Source organism: Salvelinus fontinalis, chromosome 17 (genome assembly GCF_029448725.1).
Source record: "Salvelinus fontinalis isolate EN_2023a chromosome 17, ASM2944872v1, whole genome shotgun sequence".
NCBI lineage: Eukaryota > Metazoa > Chordata > Actinopteri > Salmoniformes > Salmonidae > Salvelinus > Salvelinus fontinalis.
In genome coordinates this window covers 28,291,296-28,307,252 of record NC_074681.1, presented here as the reverse complement: position 1 = coordinate 28,307,252, position 15,957 = coordinate 28,291,296, and the positions used below count along the sequence as shown (strand labels likewise).

The window sequence follows — 15,957 nt, the reverse complement described above, 5'->3', positions numbered from 1 at the left end:
TCAGAGCCGTTAGTCAGTCAGGAGCCGCTAGAGCCATTCGTCAGTCAGGAGCCGCTAGAGCCATTCGTCAGTCAGGATCTGCCAGAGCCGCCAACCAGACAGGATCTGCCAGAGCCGCCAACCAGACAGGATCTGCCAGAGCCAACAACCAGACAGGATCTGCCAGAGCCGCCAACCAGACAGGATCTGCCAGAGCCGCCAGCGAGCCATGAGCGTCCAGAGCCGTCAGCCAGCCATGAGCGTCCAGAGCCGTCAGCCAGCCATGAGCGTCCAGAGCTGTCAGCCAGTCATGAGCGTCCAGAGCCGTCAGCCAGCCATGAGCGTCCAGAGCCGTCAGCCAGCCATGAGCGTCCAGAGCCGTCAGCCAGTCATGAGCTGTCCCTCAGCCCAGAGCGGCTATTTATCCAGAACTGCCCCTCAGTCCAGAGCTGTCTCTCTGTCCGGAGCTGCCTTTCAGTCCGGAGTTGCCCCTCTATCCTGAGCTACCTCTCTATCCTGAGCTATCCCTCTGTCCTGAGCTATCCCTCTGTCCTGAGCTATCCCTCTGTCCTGAGCTATCCCTCTGTCCTGAGCTATCCCTCTGTCCCGAGCTATCCCTCTATCCCGGTGCTGCCCCTTGTCTCGATGTTACCCAAAAGATTAAGTGGGTGTAATATGAGGGTGGTCATTTGTAGGGGGAGATGTTTTTTTATTTTTTTTATTTATTTATTTAACCTTTATTTAACCAGGTAGGCAAATTGAGAACACGTTCTCATTTACAATTGCGACCTGGCCAAGATAAAGCAAAGCAGTTCGACACATACAACAACACATAGTTACACATGGAGTAAAAACAAACATATAGTCAATAATACAGTGAAAAAATAAGTCTATATACAATGTGAGCAAGTGAGGTGAGATAAGGGAGGTGAAGGCAAACAGATATATGTATAAATAAATAAAAATATAAAAAGGCCATGGAGGCGAAGTGAGTACAACACAGCAAGTAAAATAAAAACTAAAAAAAAACACTGGAATGGTTGGTTTGCATTGGAAGAAAGTGCAAAGTAGAGACAGAAATAATGGGGTGCAAAGGAGCAAAATAAATTAATAAATAAATACAGTAGGTAAAGAGGTAGTTGTTTGGGCTAAATTGTAAATGGGTTATGTACAGGTGCAGTAATCTATGAGCTGCTCTGACAGCTGGTGCTTAAAGCTAGTGAGGGAGATAGGTGTTTCCAGTTTCAGAGATTTTTGTAGTTCGTTCCAGTCATTGGCAGCAGAGAACTGGAAGGAGAGGCGTCCAAAGGAAGAATTGGTTTTGGGGGTGACTAGAGAGATATACCTGCTGGAGCGCGTGCTACAGGTAGGTGCTGCTATGGTGACCAGCGAGCTGAGATAAGGGGGGACTTTACCTAGCAGGGTCTTGTAGATGACCTGGAACCAGTGGGTTTGGCGACGAGTATGAAGCGAGGGCCAGCCAACGAGAGTGTACAGGTCGCAGTGGTGGGTAGTATATGGGGCTTTGGTGACAAAACGGATGGCACTGTGATAGACTGCATCCAATTTATTGAGTAGGGTTTTGGAGGCTATTTTGTAAATGACATCACCGAAGTCGAGGATTGGTAGGATGGTCAGTTTTACAAGGGTATGTTTGGCAGCATGAGTAAAGGATGCTTTGTTGCGGAATAGGAAGCCAATTCTAGATTTGACTTTGGATTGGAGATGTTTGATGTGGGTCTGGAAGGAGAGTTTACAGTCTAACCAGACACCTAGGTATTTGTAGTTGTCCACATATTCTAAGTCAGAGCCGTCCAAAGTAGTGATGTTGGACAGGCGGGCAGGAGCAGGCAGCGATCGGTTGAAGAGCATGCATTTGGTTTTACTTGTATTTAAGAGCAGTTGGAGGCCACGGAAGGAGAGTTGTATGGCATTGAAGCTCGCCTGGAGGGTTGTTAACACGGTGTCAAAAGAAGGGCCAGAAGTATACAGAATAGTGTCGTCTGCGTAGAGGTGGATCAGAGAATCACCAGCAGCAAGAGCGACATCATTGATGTAAACAGAGAAGAGAGTCGGTCCAAGAATTGAACCCTGTGGCACCCCCATAGAGACTGCCAGAGGCCCGGACAACAGACCCTCCGATTTGACACACTGAACTCTATCAGAGAAGTAGTTGGTGAACCAGGCGAGGCAGTCATTAGAGAAACCAAGGCTGTTGAGTCTGCCAATGAGGATGTGGTGATTGACGGAGTCAAAAGCCTTGGCCAGGTCAATGAATACGGCTGCACAGTATTGTTTCCTATCGATGGCGGTTACGATATCGTTTATGACCTTGAGCGTGGCTGAGGTGCACCCATGACCAGCTCTGAAACCAGATTGCATAGCGGAGAAGGTGTGGTGTGATTCGAAATGGTCGGTAATCTGTTGACTTGGCTTTCGAAGACCTTAGAAAGGCAGGGTAGGATAGATATAGGTCTGTAGCAGTTAGGGTCAAGGGTGACCCCCCCCTTTGAAGAGGGGGATAACCGCAGCTGCTTTCCAATCTTTGGGGATCTCAGACGACACGAAAGAGAGGTTGAAGAGGCTAGTTATAGGGGTGGCAACAATTTCAGCAGATAGTTTTAGAAAGAAATGGTCCAGATTATCTAGCCCGGCTGATTTGTAAGGGTCCAGATTTTGCAACTCATTAAGAACATCAGCTGACTGTATTTGGGAGAAAGAGAAATGGGGAAGGCTTGGGCGAGTAGCAGAGGGGAGGGCAGTACTGTTGTCCGGGGTAGGGGTAGCCAGGTGGAAAGCATGGCCAGCCGTAGAAAAATGCTTATTGAAATTCTCAATTATAGTGGATTTGTCGGTGGTGACAGTGTTTCCTATCTTCAGAGCGGTTGGAAGCTGGGAGGAGGTATTCTTATTCTCCATGGACTTTACGGTGTCCCAGAACTTTTTTGAATTTGTGTTGCAGGAAGCAAATTTCTGCTTGAAAAAGCTAGCCTTGGCTGTTCTAACTGCCTGTGTATATTGGTTTCTGGCTTCCCTGAAAAGTTGCATATCACGGGGGCTGTTCGATGCTAATGCAGAACGCCATAGGATGTTTTTCTGTTGGTTAAGGGCAGTCAGGTCAGGAGAGAACCAAGGGCTATATCTGTTCCTGGTTCTAAATTTCTTGAATGGGGCATGCTTATTCAAGATGGTGAGGAAGGCATTTAAAAAAAATGACCAGGCATCCTCTACTGACGGGATGAGATCAATATCCTTCCAGGATACCCCGGCCAGGTCGATTAGGAAGGCCTGCTCGCTGAAGTGTTTCAGGGAGCGTTTGACAGTGATGAGTGGAGGTCGTTTGACCGCTGACCCATTACGGATGCAGGCAATGAGGCAGTGATCGCTGAGATCTTGGTTGAAAACAGCAGAGGTGTATTTGGAGGGCAAGTTTGTTAGGATGATATCTATGAGGGTACCCGTGTTTACGGAATTGGGGTGGTACCTGGTAGGTTCATTGATAATTTGTGTGAGATTGAGGGCATCAAGCTTAGATTGTAGGGTGGCTGGGGTGTTGAGCATGTTCAAATTTAGGTCGCCTAGCAGCACGAGCTCTGAAGATAGATGGGGGGCAATCAGTTCACATATAGTGTCCAGAGCACAGCTGGGGGCAGAGGGTGGTCTATAGCAGGCGGCAACGGTGAGAGACTTGTTTTTAGAGAGGTGGATTTTTAAAAGTAGAAGTTCAAATTGTTTGGGAACAGACCTGGATAGTATAACAGAACTCTGCAGGCAGTCTTTGCAGTAGATTGCAACACCGCCCCCTTTGGCCGTTCTATCTTGTCTGAAAATATTGTAATTGGGGATAAAAATTTCTGAATTTTTGGTGGTCTTTCTAAGCCAGGATTCAGACACGGCTAAAACATCCGGGTTGGTAGAGTGTGCTAAAGCAGTGAACAAAACAAACTTAGGGAGGAGGCTTCTAATGTTAACATGCATGAAGCCAAGGCTATTACGGTTACAGAAGTCATCAAAAGAGAGCGCCTGGGGAATAGGAGTGGAGCCAGGTACTGCAGGGCCTGGATTCACCTCTACATCACCAGAGGAACAGAGGAGAAGTACGATAAGGGTACGGCTAAAAGCTATGAGAATTGGTCGCCTAGAGCTACTAGAGCAGAGAGTAAAAGGAAGTTTCTGGGGGCGATAAAATAGTTTAAAGGAATAATGTACAGACAAAGGTATGGTAGGATGTGAATACAGTGGAGGTAAACCTAGGTATTGAGTGATGATGAGAGAGATCTTGTCTCTAGAAACATCATTGAAACCAGGTGATGTCATCGCATATGTGGGTGGTGGAACTGAGAGGTTGGATATGGTATAGAGAGCAGGGCTAGAATCTCTACAGTGAAATAAGCCAATAAACACTAACCAGAACAGCAATGGACAAGGCATATTTACATTAAGGAGAGGCATGCTTAATCGAGTGATCAGTAAGGGTCCAGTGAGTAGAGGTTGGTTGGGGTCGTGGCGATCCAGACAGCTGGCCGGGTATATGGCTATCGGTAGCAGCATAGGATGGAGGTCTGTTTGTAGATACCTCGTGCGTTTCCGTCGGTAGGGTCCGTGTAGTGGGGTTTTGTTCAGATAGCAGCCGATAGGACAGCTAACGATTAGCGGGCCTCAGGTGAGCGTTCAGGTAACGTCGGGACGGAGGTGCCGGTTGGATAAATCCCTCGGGCAGATAACGTCGGCAGTCAGTCGTGAAGGCCCGGTGGGGTTCCGTAGCTGCAGCAGCAACAAAAGAAACGGGTCCGGATGGTGATGGAACTCCTCAGCTGGCTAGCTCCAGCATGATTTGAGTTTGCTCCGGGGTCGACGTAAGCCAATAGTCACACGGTATGCAGCTAGCTAGCTGCGAAATCAAGGTGCAAGTGTCCAGAGCCTGCGGTTGGAATCCGGGGAAACTGAGAGAAAAAAAGTCCCGGAATGCTCCGGTCCGAGTCGCGTTGCACAAAAGTGCCGGTAGATTATCGAGCTAAAGGAATAGCTGATGACCGCAAAACGTGGGCAGCTGAAACACCAACGCTAGCTAGCAAACCGGCTTGATGCCCCACGAGGTGAGATCTTGCATGGAGCCCCAGACATAGGGTGACTGACCGTCATCTTGAACTTCTTCCATTTTCTAATAATTGCGCCAACAGTTGTTGCATTCTCACCAAGCTACTTGCCTATTGTCCTGTAGCCCATCCCAGCCTTGTGCAGGTCTACAATTTTATCCCTGATGTCCTTACACAGCTCTCTGGTCTTGGCTATTGTGGAGAGGTTGGAGTCTGTTTGATTGAGTGTGTAGACAGGTGTCTTTTATACAGGTAACGAGTTCAAACAGGTGCAGTTAATACAGGTAATGAGTGGAGAACAGGAGGGCTTCTTAAAGAAAGCCGGAATTCTTACTGGTTGGTAGGTGATCAAATACTTATGTCATGCAATAAAATGCAAATGAATTACTTAAAAATCATACAATGTGCTTTTCTGGATTTTTTTTATTTTTAGATTCCGTCTCACAGTTGAAGTGTACCTATGATAGAAATTACAGACCTCTACATGCTTTGTAAGTAGGAAAACCTGCAAAATCGGCAGTGTATCAAATACTTGTTCTCCCCACTATATATATGTATGTATATTATTTTACTGCTCTAGGGACGTAATTATTGTTTGGATAACCTTATTTACTATTAATTATAATTTTGTTCACTCTTTATGCAATGCAGAGAACACCGGAATAAGAATTAGCATTTAATTACCATAGTGAATTATTGTAATGTTTGTTTATGTGTCAATTAATCCCATAAGGGGTGGGTTGCGAATTGGCGATTTGACACGAAAATAACATTTAATTAATTAATTTGACAAAATCGATATCCCTTCTAGACATGGGCCAGCGGAGGCTGCTCTGAAGCTCCCGCGGCGTTGGAAAACAGGAAGTAGAATGACGTTTGTTATCACAGTCACATGCTCAAGTCAAGCTCGATCAGCTGACTGCATTCCTTCCCCTTTTTGATGGTTCGATTTTTCTTCTCCAATTGAACGATTTCGGGGGTGATTAACATTATTTATATTATTCAGACCGTTTGGAGTCAATTGTAAACACCAACCTGAAGCTAGTGTTGTAAGATTGCCCGTAAAATATCGCGGTTTGGGTGATTGAGTGGATCATGAACGGACACGCCATTCTCTACACCGGGGTCACTTTGGCCTTCTGGAGTACTATTCTCATCGTCGGTAAGAAACCGTTGTATATTTGCTAGCTAATGTAATGGGTTTAGTTAGTTAATGATGTTGGCAAAAAATATACTTTATTTAATTAAAAAAGCACTCGTTTGTATTTATTGATTGTGAATGTTTTTGCTTGACAGGACCTGTGCTGACTTGCTAACTAACGTGACGTTATCCCGCTGCGCTACTAGTTAGTAGTAGATAAATTGTCTCTGCAGTGATGTGATGGCTTGTTCACATATGTCATAATGTTTCAGGATTCCTAGTTATTTAGCTTTCTAGCTTCCTTGTATTGAATGTTGTTATTTACGCTTGTGGCACTGCCGTCCAAAAACTTGTTTAGCCATTTGTTTGTAAGAATTTGACAATGCTTACAGGAAGTAACGTAGCTTGCTTGCTAACTAGTTAACGTTAGCTAGCAAGCGATTAACTAACTAATGTTCGACTGTATAGTATAAGGCCCTGCACTAACAGCATAAATTTACTATAGAAAACGTATATACCACAACATAGCTAAATAAATCACGCTAGCTTAGTTTCTACAGTCAGAAAAATAGGAACCTAAGCACTTCTCGTGTGAGTTATCACACTTACCTTCTGACATTTCATAATTTCTCGGGCACAATTTGGTTCTGTATCTCAGTGGCTTGACATTGCATGTACTGTACAGAAACACACATACATCTACATACAGTGTACACACACACATGCATAAACTCATGAAAACGTTTCCACTTTTTTTCTGCGTTGGTGATATTTTTCAGGTATCTGCTACACAATCTTCGATCTTGGATTCCGCTTTGATGTGGCATGGTTAGTATGACAGTCTCTTGTCTTAGAACAGTCGGATATATCATAGGCATAAGAATATAGGCAACAATTCTGAGTCTGGTGCTGATTACTAATAGAATTCCAGTCAGGTGGTATTTTAGAAGTCTTGACCTAGACTAATGCTTAGAATGTTTGATTTTCATGGTAAAATGGTACTCTCTCCCTCAGGTTCTTGACAGAAACGTCGCCCTTTATGTGGGCAAACCTTGGGATTGGCTTGGCCATCTCGCTCTCTGTTGTCGGAGCAGCTTGGTGAGTATTCTTAATTTCCCTCTGAGTGTTGCATCAGAAGAGATTGTCCAATATGAATAGGGAAGTTCTGAAATTAGATTTGAAAATTCAAATAGCAACTAGTGTATTGTCCCCATCCTCTTTCCTATTTCATGCAGGCTAAATTACTACTCCTGGATGGCAGGAGTATTATTTTAGTGTATCACTGTTTTTATGTTCTGCTTTGTCGGGTTGGTCTGATTTTTGTGATTAAATCAAATATCTTGATTTGACATTGACAATATATTGTGATGTGATAGACTATACTCTACTTGAACTTTACAAATCAAAACTGTGCAGTTTTATTAGTTAGGCGGTATCAATATGTTAAATGATGTCTACATTTAATTAACTAAGCCTTAGTTTTTCACCAAACTAAGATTATTAAGTGAGAATGCGACTATAATATTGAAAATAAATTTAAATTACACAGTCTGGAATTATCTAGTCATTAACAGCGCAAAACGATTATATCGCATATTGCAATATTTGGAGTAACATATTGTAGAAGAGGTCCCCCAGGTATCATCCAAACCTAGTTTTATGTTCATAATGAATTTTGTCCTCCTTGTTTTACAGGGGCATTTACATCACAGGTTCCAGCATCATAGGAGGTGGTGTAAAAGCACCACGGATTAAAACAAAGAATTTGGTCAGGTAAGATATTCAAAGTGAAAATGTGTCATTATGGGCCGGTTTCTCGGTCCCAGATTAAGTTTACCCCTGGACTAAAATCACCATTTAAAAATGCTTTCTAGTCAAAATCTAGGCTTAATTTTTGTCTGTATTTGCGTACTGTGTATATATACATTCAAAAGTTTGGGGACACCTATTCATTACAGGGTTTTTATTTATTTTTTACTATCTTCTACATTGTAGAATAATAGTGAAGACATCAAAACTATGAAATTACACATGATCCCCGAGTGGCGCAGCAGTTTAGGGCTCTACATCTCAGTTCTAGGGGCATCACTACAGACCCTGATTCGATCCCGGGCTGTATCACAACCGGCCGTGATCGGGAGTCCCATAGGGCGGCGCACAATTGGCCCAGCGTCATCCGGGTTAGGGGAGGGTTTGGCTGGTGTAGGCCGTCATTGTAAAATAAGAATTTGTTCTTAACTGACTTGCCTAGTTAAATAAAGGTTAAAATAAAAAATATGGAATTATGTAGTCTCCACAAAAGTGATAAACAAATTCTTCAAAGTAGACACCCTTTGCCTTGATGACAGCTTTGCACACTTTGCATTCTCTCAACCAGCGTCATGAGGTAGTCATCTGGAATGCATTTCAATTAACAGGTGTGCCATGTCAAGTTAATTTGTGGAATTTCTTTCCTTAATGCTTTTGAGCCTGTTAATTGTGATGTGACAAGGTAGGGGTGGTATACAGAAGATAGCCCTATTTGGTTAAAGACGAAGTCCATATTATGGCAAGAACAGCTCAAACAAGCATAGAGAAACGACAGTCCATCATTAATTTAAGACAAGAAGGTCAGTCAATCTGGAAAATTTCAAGGTCTTTGAAAGTTTCTTCAAGTGCTGTCGCAAAAACCATCAAGCGCTATGATGAAACTGGCTTTCATGAGCACCGCCACAGGAAAGGAAGACCCAGAGTTACCTCTGGTACAGAGAATAGGTTAGAGTTACCAGCCTCAAATTGCAGCTCAAATAAAAGCTTCAGAGTTCAAGTAACAGACATCTCAACCTCGACTAACCGGTACCCCCACACATTGACTCTGTACCTGTACCCTCTTTATATAGCCTCGTTATTGTTATTTTACTGCTGCTCTTTTAATGATTTGTTACTTTGTTCCCTTATTTTTTTTGGGGGGGGGGTATATTTTTTACATCTCGTTTATTTTTTAAACTGCTTTGTTGGTTAATTAAGGGCTTGTATTAAGTAAGCATTTCACTGTAAGGTCTACCTACACCTGTTGTATTCGGTGAATGTGACATTGGATTTGATCAATGCCTCAGAGGAGACTGTGTGAATCAGGCCTTCATGGTCAAATTGCTGCAAGGAAACTACTAAAGGACTCTAGTAAGAAGAAGAGACTTGCTTGGGCCAAGAAACATGAGCAATGGACATTAGACTGGTCGAAATCTGTCCTTTGGTCTGATGTGTCCAAATTTGAGAGTTTTAATTCCTACCGCTGTGTCTTTGTGAGACACAGAGTAGGTCTACGGATGATCTCTGCATGTGTTGTTCCCACCGTGAAGCATGAAGGTGTGGGGGTGCCTTGATGGTCACACTGTCAATGATTTATTTCGAATTCATGGCACACTTAACCTGTATGGCTACCACAGAATTCTGCAGCGATACACCATCCCATCTGGTTTACGCTTAGTGGGAATATAATTTCTTTTTTAATGGGACAATGACCCAACACACCTCCAGGCTGTGTAAGGGCTATTTGACTAAGAAGGAGAGTGATGAAGTACTGCATCAGATGAGTTGGCCTCCACAATCACCCAACCTCAACCAAATTGAGATGGTTTGGGATGAGTTGGACCGCAGAGTGAAGGAACAAGTGCTCAGCATGTGTGGGAACTCCTTCAAGACTGTTGGTAAAGCATTCCAGGTGATCCTGGTTGAGAGAATGCCAAGAGTGGGCAAAGCTGTCATGAAGGTAACGGATGGCTACTTTGAAGAATCTCAAATATATTTTGATTTGTTTTACTTTTATTTATTTTTTTACTACATGATTCCATATGTTATTTCAGTTTTGATGTCTTCACTATTATTCTACATTTTATGTATGTATGTTGAAGTTGGAAGTTTACATACACTTAGGTTGGAGTCATTAAAACTCGTTTTCAACCACTCTACAAATTTCTTGTTATCAAACTATAGTTTTGGCAAGCATGACACAAGTAATTTTTCCAACAATTGTTTACAGACAGATTTTTTCACTTATAATTCACTGTATCATAATTCCAGTGGGTCAGAAGTTTACATCCACTAAGTTGACTGTGCCTTTAAACAACTTGGAAAATTCCAGAAAATTGTCATGGCTTTAGAAGCTTCTGATCGACTAATTGACATAATTTGAGGCAATCGGAGGTGTACCTGTGGATGTATTTCAAGGCCTACCTTCAAACTCTGTGCCTCTTTGCTTGACATCATGGGAAAATCAAAAGAAATCAGCCAATACCTCAGAAAAAAAATTGTAGACCACAAGTCTGGTTCATCCTTGGGAGCAATTTCCAAACGCCTGAAGGTACCATGTTCATCTGTACATACAATAGTACACAAGTATAAACACCATGGGACTACGCAGCCATCATACCGCTCAGGAAGGAGACGCGTTCTGTCTCCTAGAGATGAATGTACTTTGGTGCGAAAAGTGCAAATCAATCCTAGAACAGCAAAGGACCTTGTGAAGATGCTGGAGGAAACGGGTACAAAAGTGTCTATATCCACAGTAAAATGAGTCCTATATCGACATAACCTGAAATGCCACTCAGCAAGGAAGAAGCCACTGCTCCAAAACCACCATTAAAAAAAGCCAGACTACGGTTTTCAACTGCACATGGGGTCAAAGATCATACTCTTTGGTGAAATGTCCTCTGTTCTGATGAAACAAATGGAACTGTTTGGCCATAATGATCATTGTTATGTTTGGAGGAAAAATGCGGAGGCTTGCAAGCCAAAGAACACCATCCCAACCGTGAAGCATGGGGGTGGCAGCATCATGTTGTGGGGGTGCTTTGCTGCAGGAGGGACTGGTGCACTTCACAAAATAGATGGCATCATGAGGAGGAAAATTATGTGAATGTATTGAAGCAACATCTCAAGACATCAGTCAGGAAGTTAAAGGTTGGTCGCAAATGGGTCTTCCAAATGGACAATGACCCCAAGCATACTTCCATAGTTGTCAAAATGCCTTAAGGACAACAAAGTCAAGGTATTAGTGGCTATCACAAAGCCCTGACCTCAATCCTAAAGTAAATTTGTGGACAGAACAGAAAAGGTGTGTGCCAGCAAGGAGGCCTACAAACCTAACTCAGTTACGCCAGCTCTGTCAGAAGGAATGGGCCAAAATTCACCCAACTTATTGTGTGAAGCTTGTGGAAGTCTACCCGCAACGTTTGACCCAAGTTAAACAATTTAAAGGCAATGCTACCAAATACTAATTGAGTGTATGTAAACTTCTGACCCACTGGGAATGTGATGAAAGAAATAAATAAAAGCTGAAATAAATAATTCTCTCTATTATTCTGACATTTTACATTCTTAAAATAAAGTGGTGATCCTAACTGACGTAAGACAGGGAATTTTTACCCAGATTAAATGTCAGGAATTGTGAAACTGAGTTTAAATGTATTTGGCTAAGGTGTATGTTAACTTCCGACTTCAACTGTATGTTTTGTATTGATAAGACCACAGTCTTTCCCATCAATGTTTTGTGTTAAATGCTTTTGCTGTCTCGTCCTGTCCACAGCATTATCTTCTGCGAGGCCGTAGCTATATATGGGATCATCATGGCAATCGTGATAAGTAACATGGCTGAGGTAAGCATGAGAGGTGGCTTATGATATGATAATCATTTTGTGTCCTTTAACAGTGGTGGGAAAAAGTACCCAATTGTCATACTTGAGTAAAAGTAAATATTCCTTAATAGAAAATGACTCAAGTGAAAGTCACCCAGTAAAATACTGCTTGAGTAAAATCTTAAGGTATTTCGTTTTAAATATACTTAAATATCAAAAGTAAATGTAATTGCAAAAATATTTTCACTTATCAATTGTAAGAGAACCAGATGGTATAATTGTCTTGTTTTTAATATGTACAGATAGCCAGGGGCACGCTCCAACACTCAGACATAATTTACAAAGCATGTGTTTAGTGAGTCCGCCAGATCAGAGGCAGTAGGGATGACCAGGCTTGTTCTCTTGAGTGTGTGAATTGGACCATTTTCTGTCGTGCTCAGCATTCAGGATGTAAAGAGTACTTTTGGGTGTCAGGGAAAATGTATGGAGTAAAAAGTACATTTATTTTCTTTAAGAATGTAGTGAAGTAAAAGTTGTCAAATAGAGAAATTGTAAAGTACAGATACCCCCCAAAAATGACTTAAGTAGTACTTTAATATATTTTTACTTAATTAATAAGCAGTGTTGTAAAGTCCTTATCACTATGACTATGGTGATATAGTATTAAGATGTCTTTATTCCAAATGGCACCCTATTCCCTATATAGTGTACTCCTTTTGGTCAGAAGTAGTGCAATGAATAGGAAATAGGGTACCATTAAGGACTGAACCTGTGGTAACTAGCCGTAGCCTCAGGAAGGGCCTTCTTGGAGAACGGCCTTGAATCTTTCTTCAGGCTTACTGATGTATGATACTGTAGTAGACGGCTCCAATTTTATTAGAGACATTCTATTTCTTTACACACCATCTTTCCCTTTATAGAGCTTTAGCGGCACTACACCAGAGACCATTGGGGCAAGGAACTACCAAGCAGGTAAGAAGATAATTGCTGACATTGGGTGTTAATTAGCCTGTTTGGCATGACCATGAGTGACAAGGAGTTGGCATGATGGCACTAACAGACTGACACTCAGGCTAGTTGTTGATTGGAAGTCGGACGCGCTCTTAATGTCCAATGATATAAAGGCAGGCTCAACATTAGATGTAAAGTAGGCACATTTTGCCTTTGGCGTCAATAGCTCAAATGATAAAATACAATTTCAGGCTATAAAGTAAAGACTGTACTGATTGTGTTCTTTCCTGACAGGCTACTCCATGTTTGGTGCTGGTCTTACTGTGGGCTTCTCCAACCTCTTCTGCGGCATCTGTGTTGGCATCGTTGGGAGTGGAGCCGCCCTGGCTGATGCCCAGAACGGCAGCCTCTTCGTCAAAATCCTTATTGTGGAAATCTTCGGCAGTGCGATTGGGCTATTTGGAGTGATTGTAGCCATCTTGCAGGTAACTGACATTCTTTTGCCACAGTTTTCATCCTTTGATTGGTTGAAATACGTAATCATTCTGTAGCTGATTGCATGAACTGAATATAGGTTTGCTTCTTATTGTTTTTCTTATTACATAATCAAATATATGTATTTTCTTGTAGACATCGAAAGTAAAAATGGGTGACTAGAAGATGTATCCGCAAGACATAAGATCACGATGACAAGATCAATGGAAGACAAAGCTGGAGAAGCAGATGGATTGTGTAAATACATAGTAAATTATTGAAATGTCTTTTTTGTCTGCGATTGTTTTTAACCATTTGCTGAAGAGTGACATATTTGCACCATTTTGTCTTAAAGGAATGCAACCGAAAGGTTAGATTAAACTGCAGGTGTTTAAGACAAAATCCTATCCCTTTTGAATAAAATTCATGTTCGTATTACCGCAGTTGTAGGAAAAAAGTAATTAATCTCTAGCAAACCTCTTGGCATTCCCTACATACTTTTACTGTTGTACCAAATCTATTACAGTCAGTAGTAGTAGTAGGGACATTTTATTTTATTGGATTTCTTTAAAGCCATATTTTGGCAATGAGGCCCTGTCTACTTCCCCAGAGTCAGAAACTTTTCTGGAATCTGTGTTCAGTTTGAAGGAAGTTAGAGTTTCATGAGCCATCGCAAATCCGTGAAGAGCTGTTCTGTTCATTACATGGAATTGTGATAAATGCCTGTTAAAAATAAAAATTGTTTTGAAGTATTGAAATGTTTGTATGCAAAAGTCATGGTATAACAAAGCAAATTATATCTATGACTAATGTAATCCATAATGTTTTTCACTAGTTTCAGTTACTATATATTTATCAATGACTGGTGTAAGTAACCAGTACTATAGTAACACTAAATGAATCAAAATGTATTGATACAAAGGTGACCTAAAGAGATATTACTCTGAAATGGTAATTGTTGGTTGTTTTACATTAGTCAGCTGTCATTCTTTTTATTTGTGTGGATGTATGCATACCATTTTGGTTGGCACTCTTCGGTTCTGATTGGTTAAAAATGAGAATAGTACATTTGTGTGTGTATATAAAGGGTCTGTTGTTTTGTGACCTGAGGCTGTTTACCATTCCATGTACCTTAGCTTGGGTTGTCAGATTTTTTGTTGTTGTTGATGCAAGTGGTCTTTGTCCACATTGAATGAGCTGTGGCTGAATATACATGTATATGATTTTAAGTGACCATCTATTTTTTTTGTTCTTTCTTTCTTAGATAGGTCTGTAACCCCCTGTTAACTATCTGTGGAGAGTGAGAAATTTAGCGGTTTTCTTCAAGACCATTTACCCTTGTACATTATTCTGCTTTCCTCTATTTTTGTGTAACTTTGAGCTTGAATACGCCAAGCTCCTTGTCTTGTGAATGGGCTGACATGTATTATTTTGGAGAGATGGTACTCGAGCAAAACATCGATAAGAACTTCTTCAGACCGGTTGGCCTTTTTCTTAGTCGTGCTTTTGTTTAAAAAAAAATGTATTTAATGAATTAGCTGCAACATCTATGTCCACCAGTGCTACTGATTTTACGACTTTTAGATTGAGCCCTTAAATGTTAAATACAATCATTGTGTCTATTGTCATAAACTGGCATCCATTTTAATATTCATAACATCCAACTTGCTGTGACTGTTGGTCCCAAATGTCACTCTATTCCCTACACAGTGCTCTAAGTTTGACTAGAGCACTATTTGCTATATATAGTGCACTACTGTTGACCAGGACCGGTCATCAATAGTGCACTATATATAGGACATAGGGTGCCATTTGAGATGCACTTATGGAGGGCTCACACTGAGTCCCCATCCTCTCCTTACCAACCATTTTATTTAAATGATTCAGTGGTGTTCATTCCTTACTTTTGAACATTCCTTAGTGACCTTTGGTGTAATACAGGGGTGGCCATCCTGGTCCTGGAGAGCCTCGGTACTGAAGCATTTTACTTCAATGGATAACATTTGGACTGTAAGTCCCAACTGTTGTTGGTTTCAAAGTATGCTGCTTGAGAGAGGGCCGTGAATGCTCATGTCTTACTTTGAGAGACTAGGTCCTTGGTTGGCCACCTGTACTGTAGTGGTGTGTCATTCCTCATGTAAATGAAGATCTCTAGACCATGCCTCTGGCTTTAGTGACTGTGTTTAATATGTTGTGGTGAAGCCATTGTTTTGTCATGTGTAAAAGTGGGTCCTCTTGACTTAATTGTTCTTGAAAGAATAAAATACACCAAACTGACCGTTCAATCAAATGTATTTTATGAAGCTTTTCGCGTCAGCTGTTGACACAAAGTGCTTTAGAGATACCTGCTGCCCTACCAAGCAAAAAGGCACTAACTGCTCATAGTGTGGAACTGAGAAAAATGGCTTTTATTTACCTTGGTTTCACAGCATGACCCCCATTTTCTCCAAAAGAAAATACAATAGAGGCAGGATACTTGTCCCCATGATTAAGCATGTATTTCATGTATCAAAAATGGCATTAACTCTTTTTTTGACCAAATGAGCAGTTACTGCCTTTTTGCTTGGTAGGGCAGCCTGGCTTAGACCTCAGAGCAAGCTGAGGTGAAATCAGTGTCCAAGAAAAACTCCCTAAAAAAAAAAAATCTTAGAGGAACCTGGCTCAGCGGTATGACCCATCCTCTTCTGGATGTAAGTCGTTTTTT

The 15,957-nt window shown here is 41.7% G+C and overlaps 1 protein-coding gene across 1 annotated transcript; it reads left to right on the top strand.

Moving 5' to 3' along the window:
• The first annotated feature begins 5,951 nt into the window (after window positions 1-5,951).
• Window positions 5,952-15,530, top strand: LOC129814108 (V-type proton ATPase 21 kDa proteolipid subunit c''). The gene is made up of 8 exons (XM_055866913.1): window positions 5,952-6,237; window positions 6,996-7,044; window positions 7,231-7,314; window positions 7,912-7,989; window positions 11,780-11,849; window positions 12,749-12,800; window positions 13,074-13,264; window positions 13,410-15,530. Exons 1-8 carry the CDS (start codon window positions 6,171-6,173, stop codon window positions 13,434-13,436), a joined length of 618 nt encoding a protein of 205 aa, XP_055722888.1. The 5' UTR covers window positions 5,952-6,170; the 3' UTR covers window positions 13,437-15,530.
• Window positions 15,531-15,957: the final 427 nt, after the last annotated feature.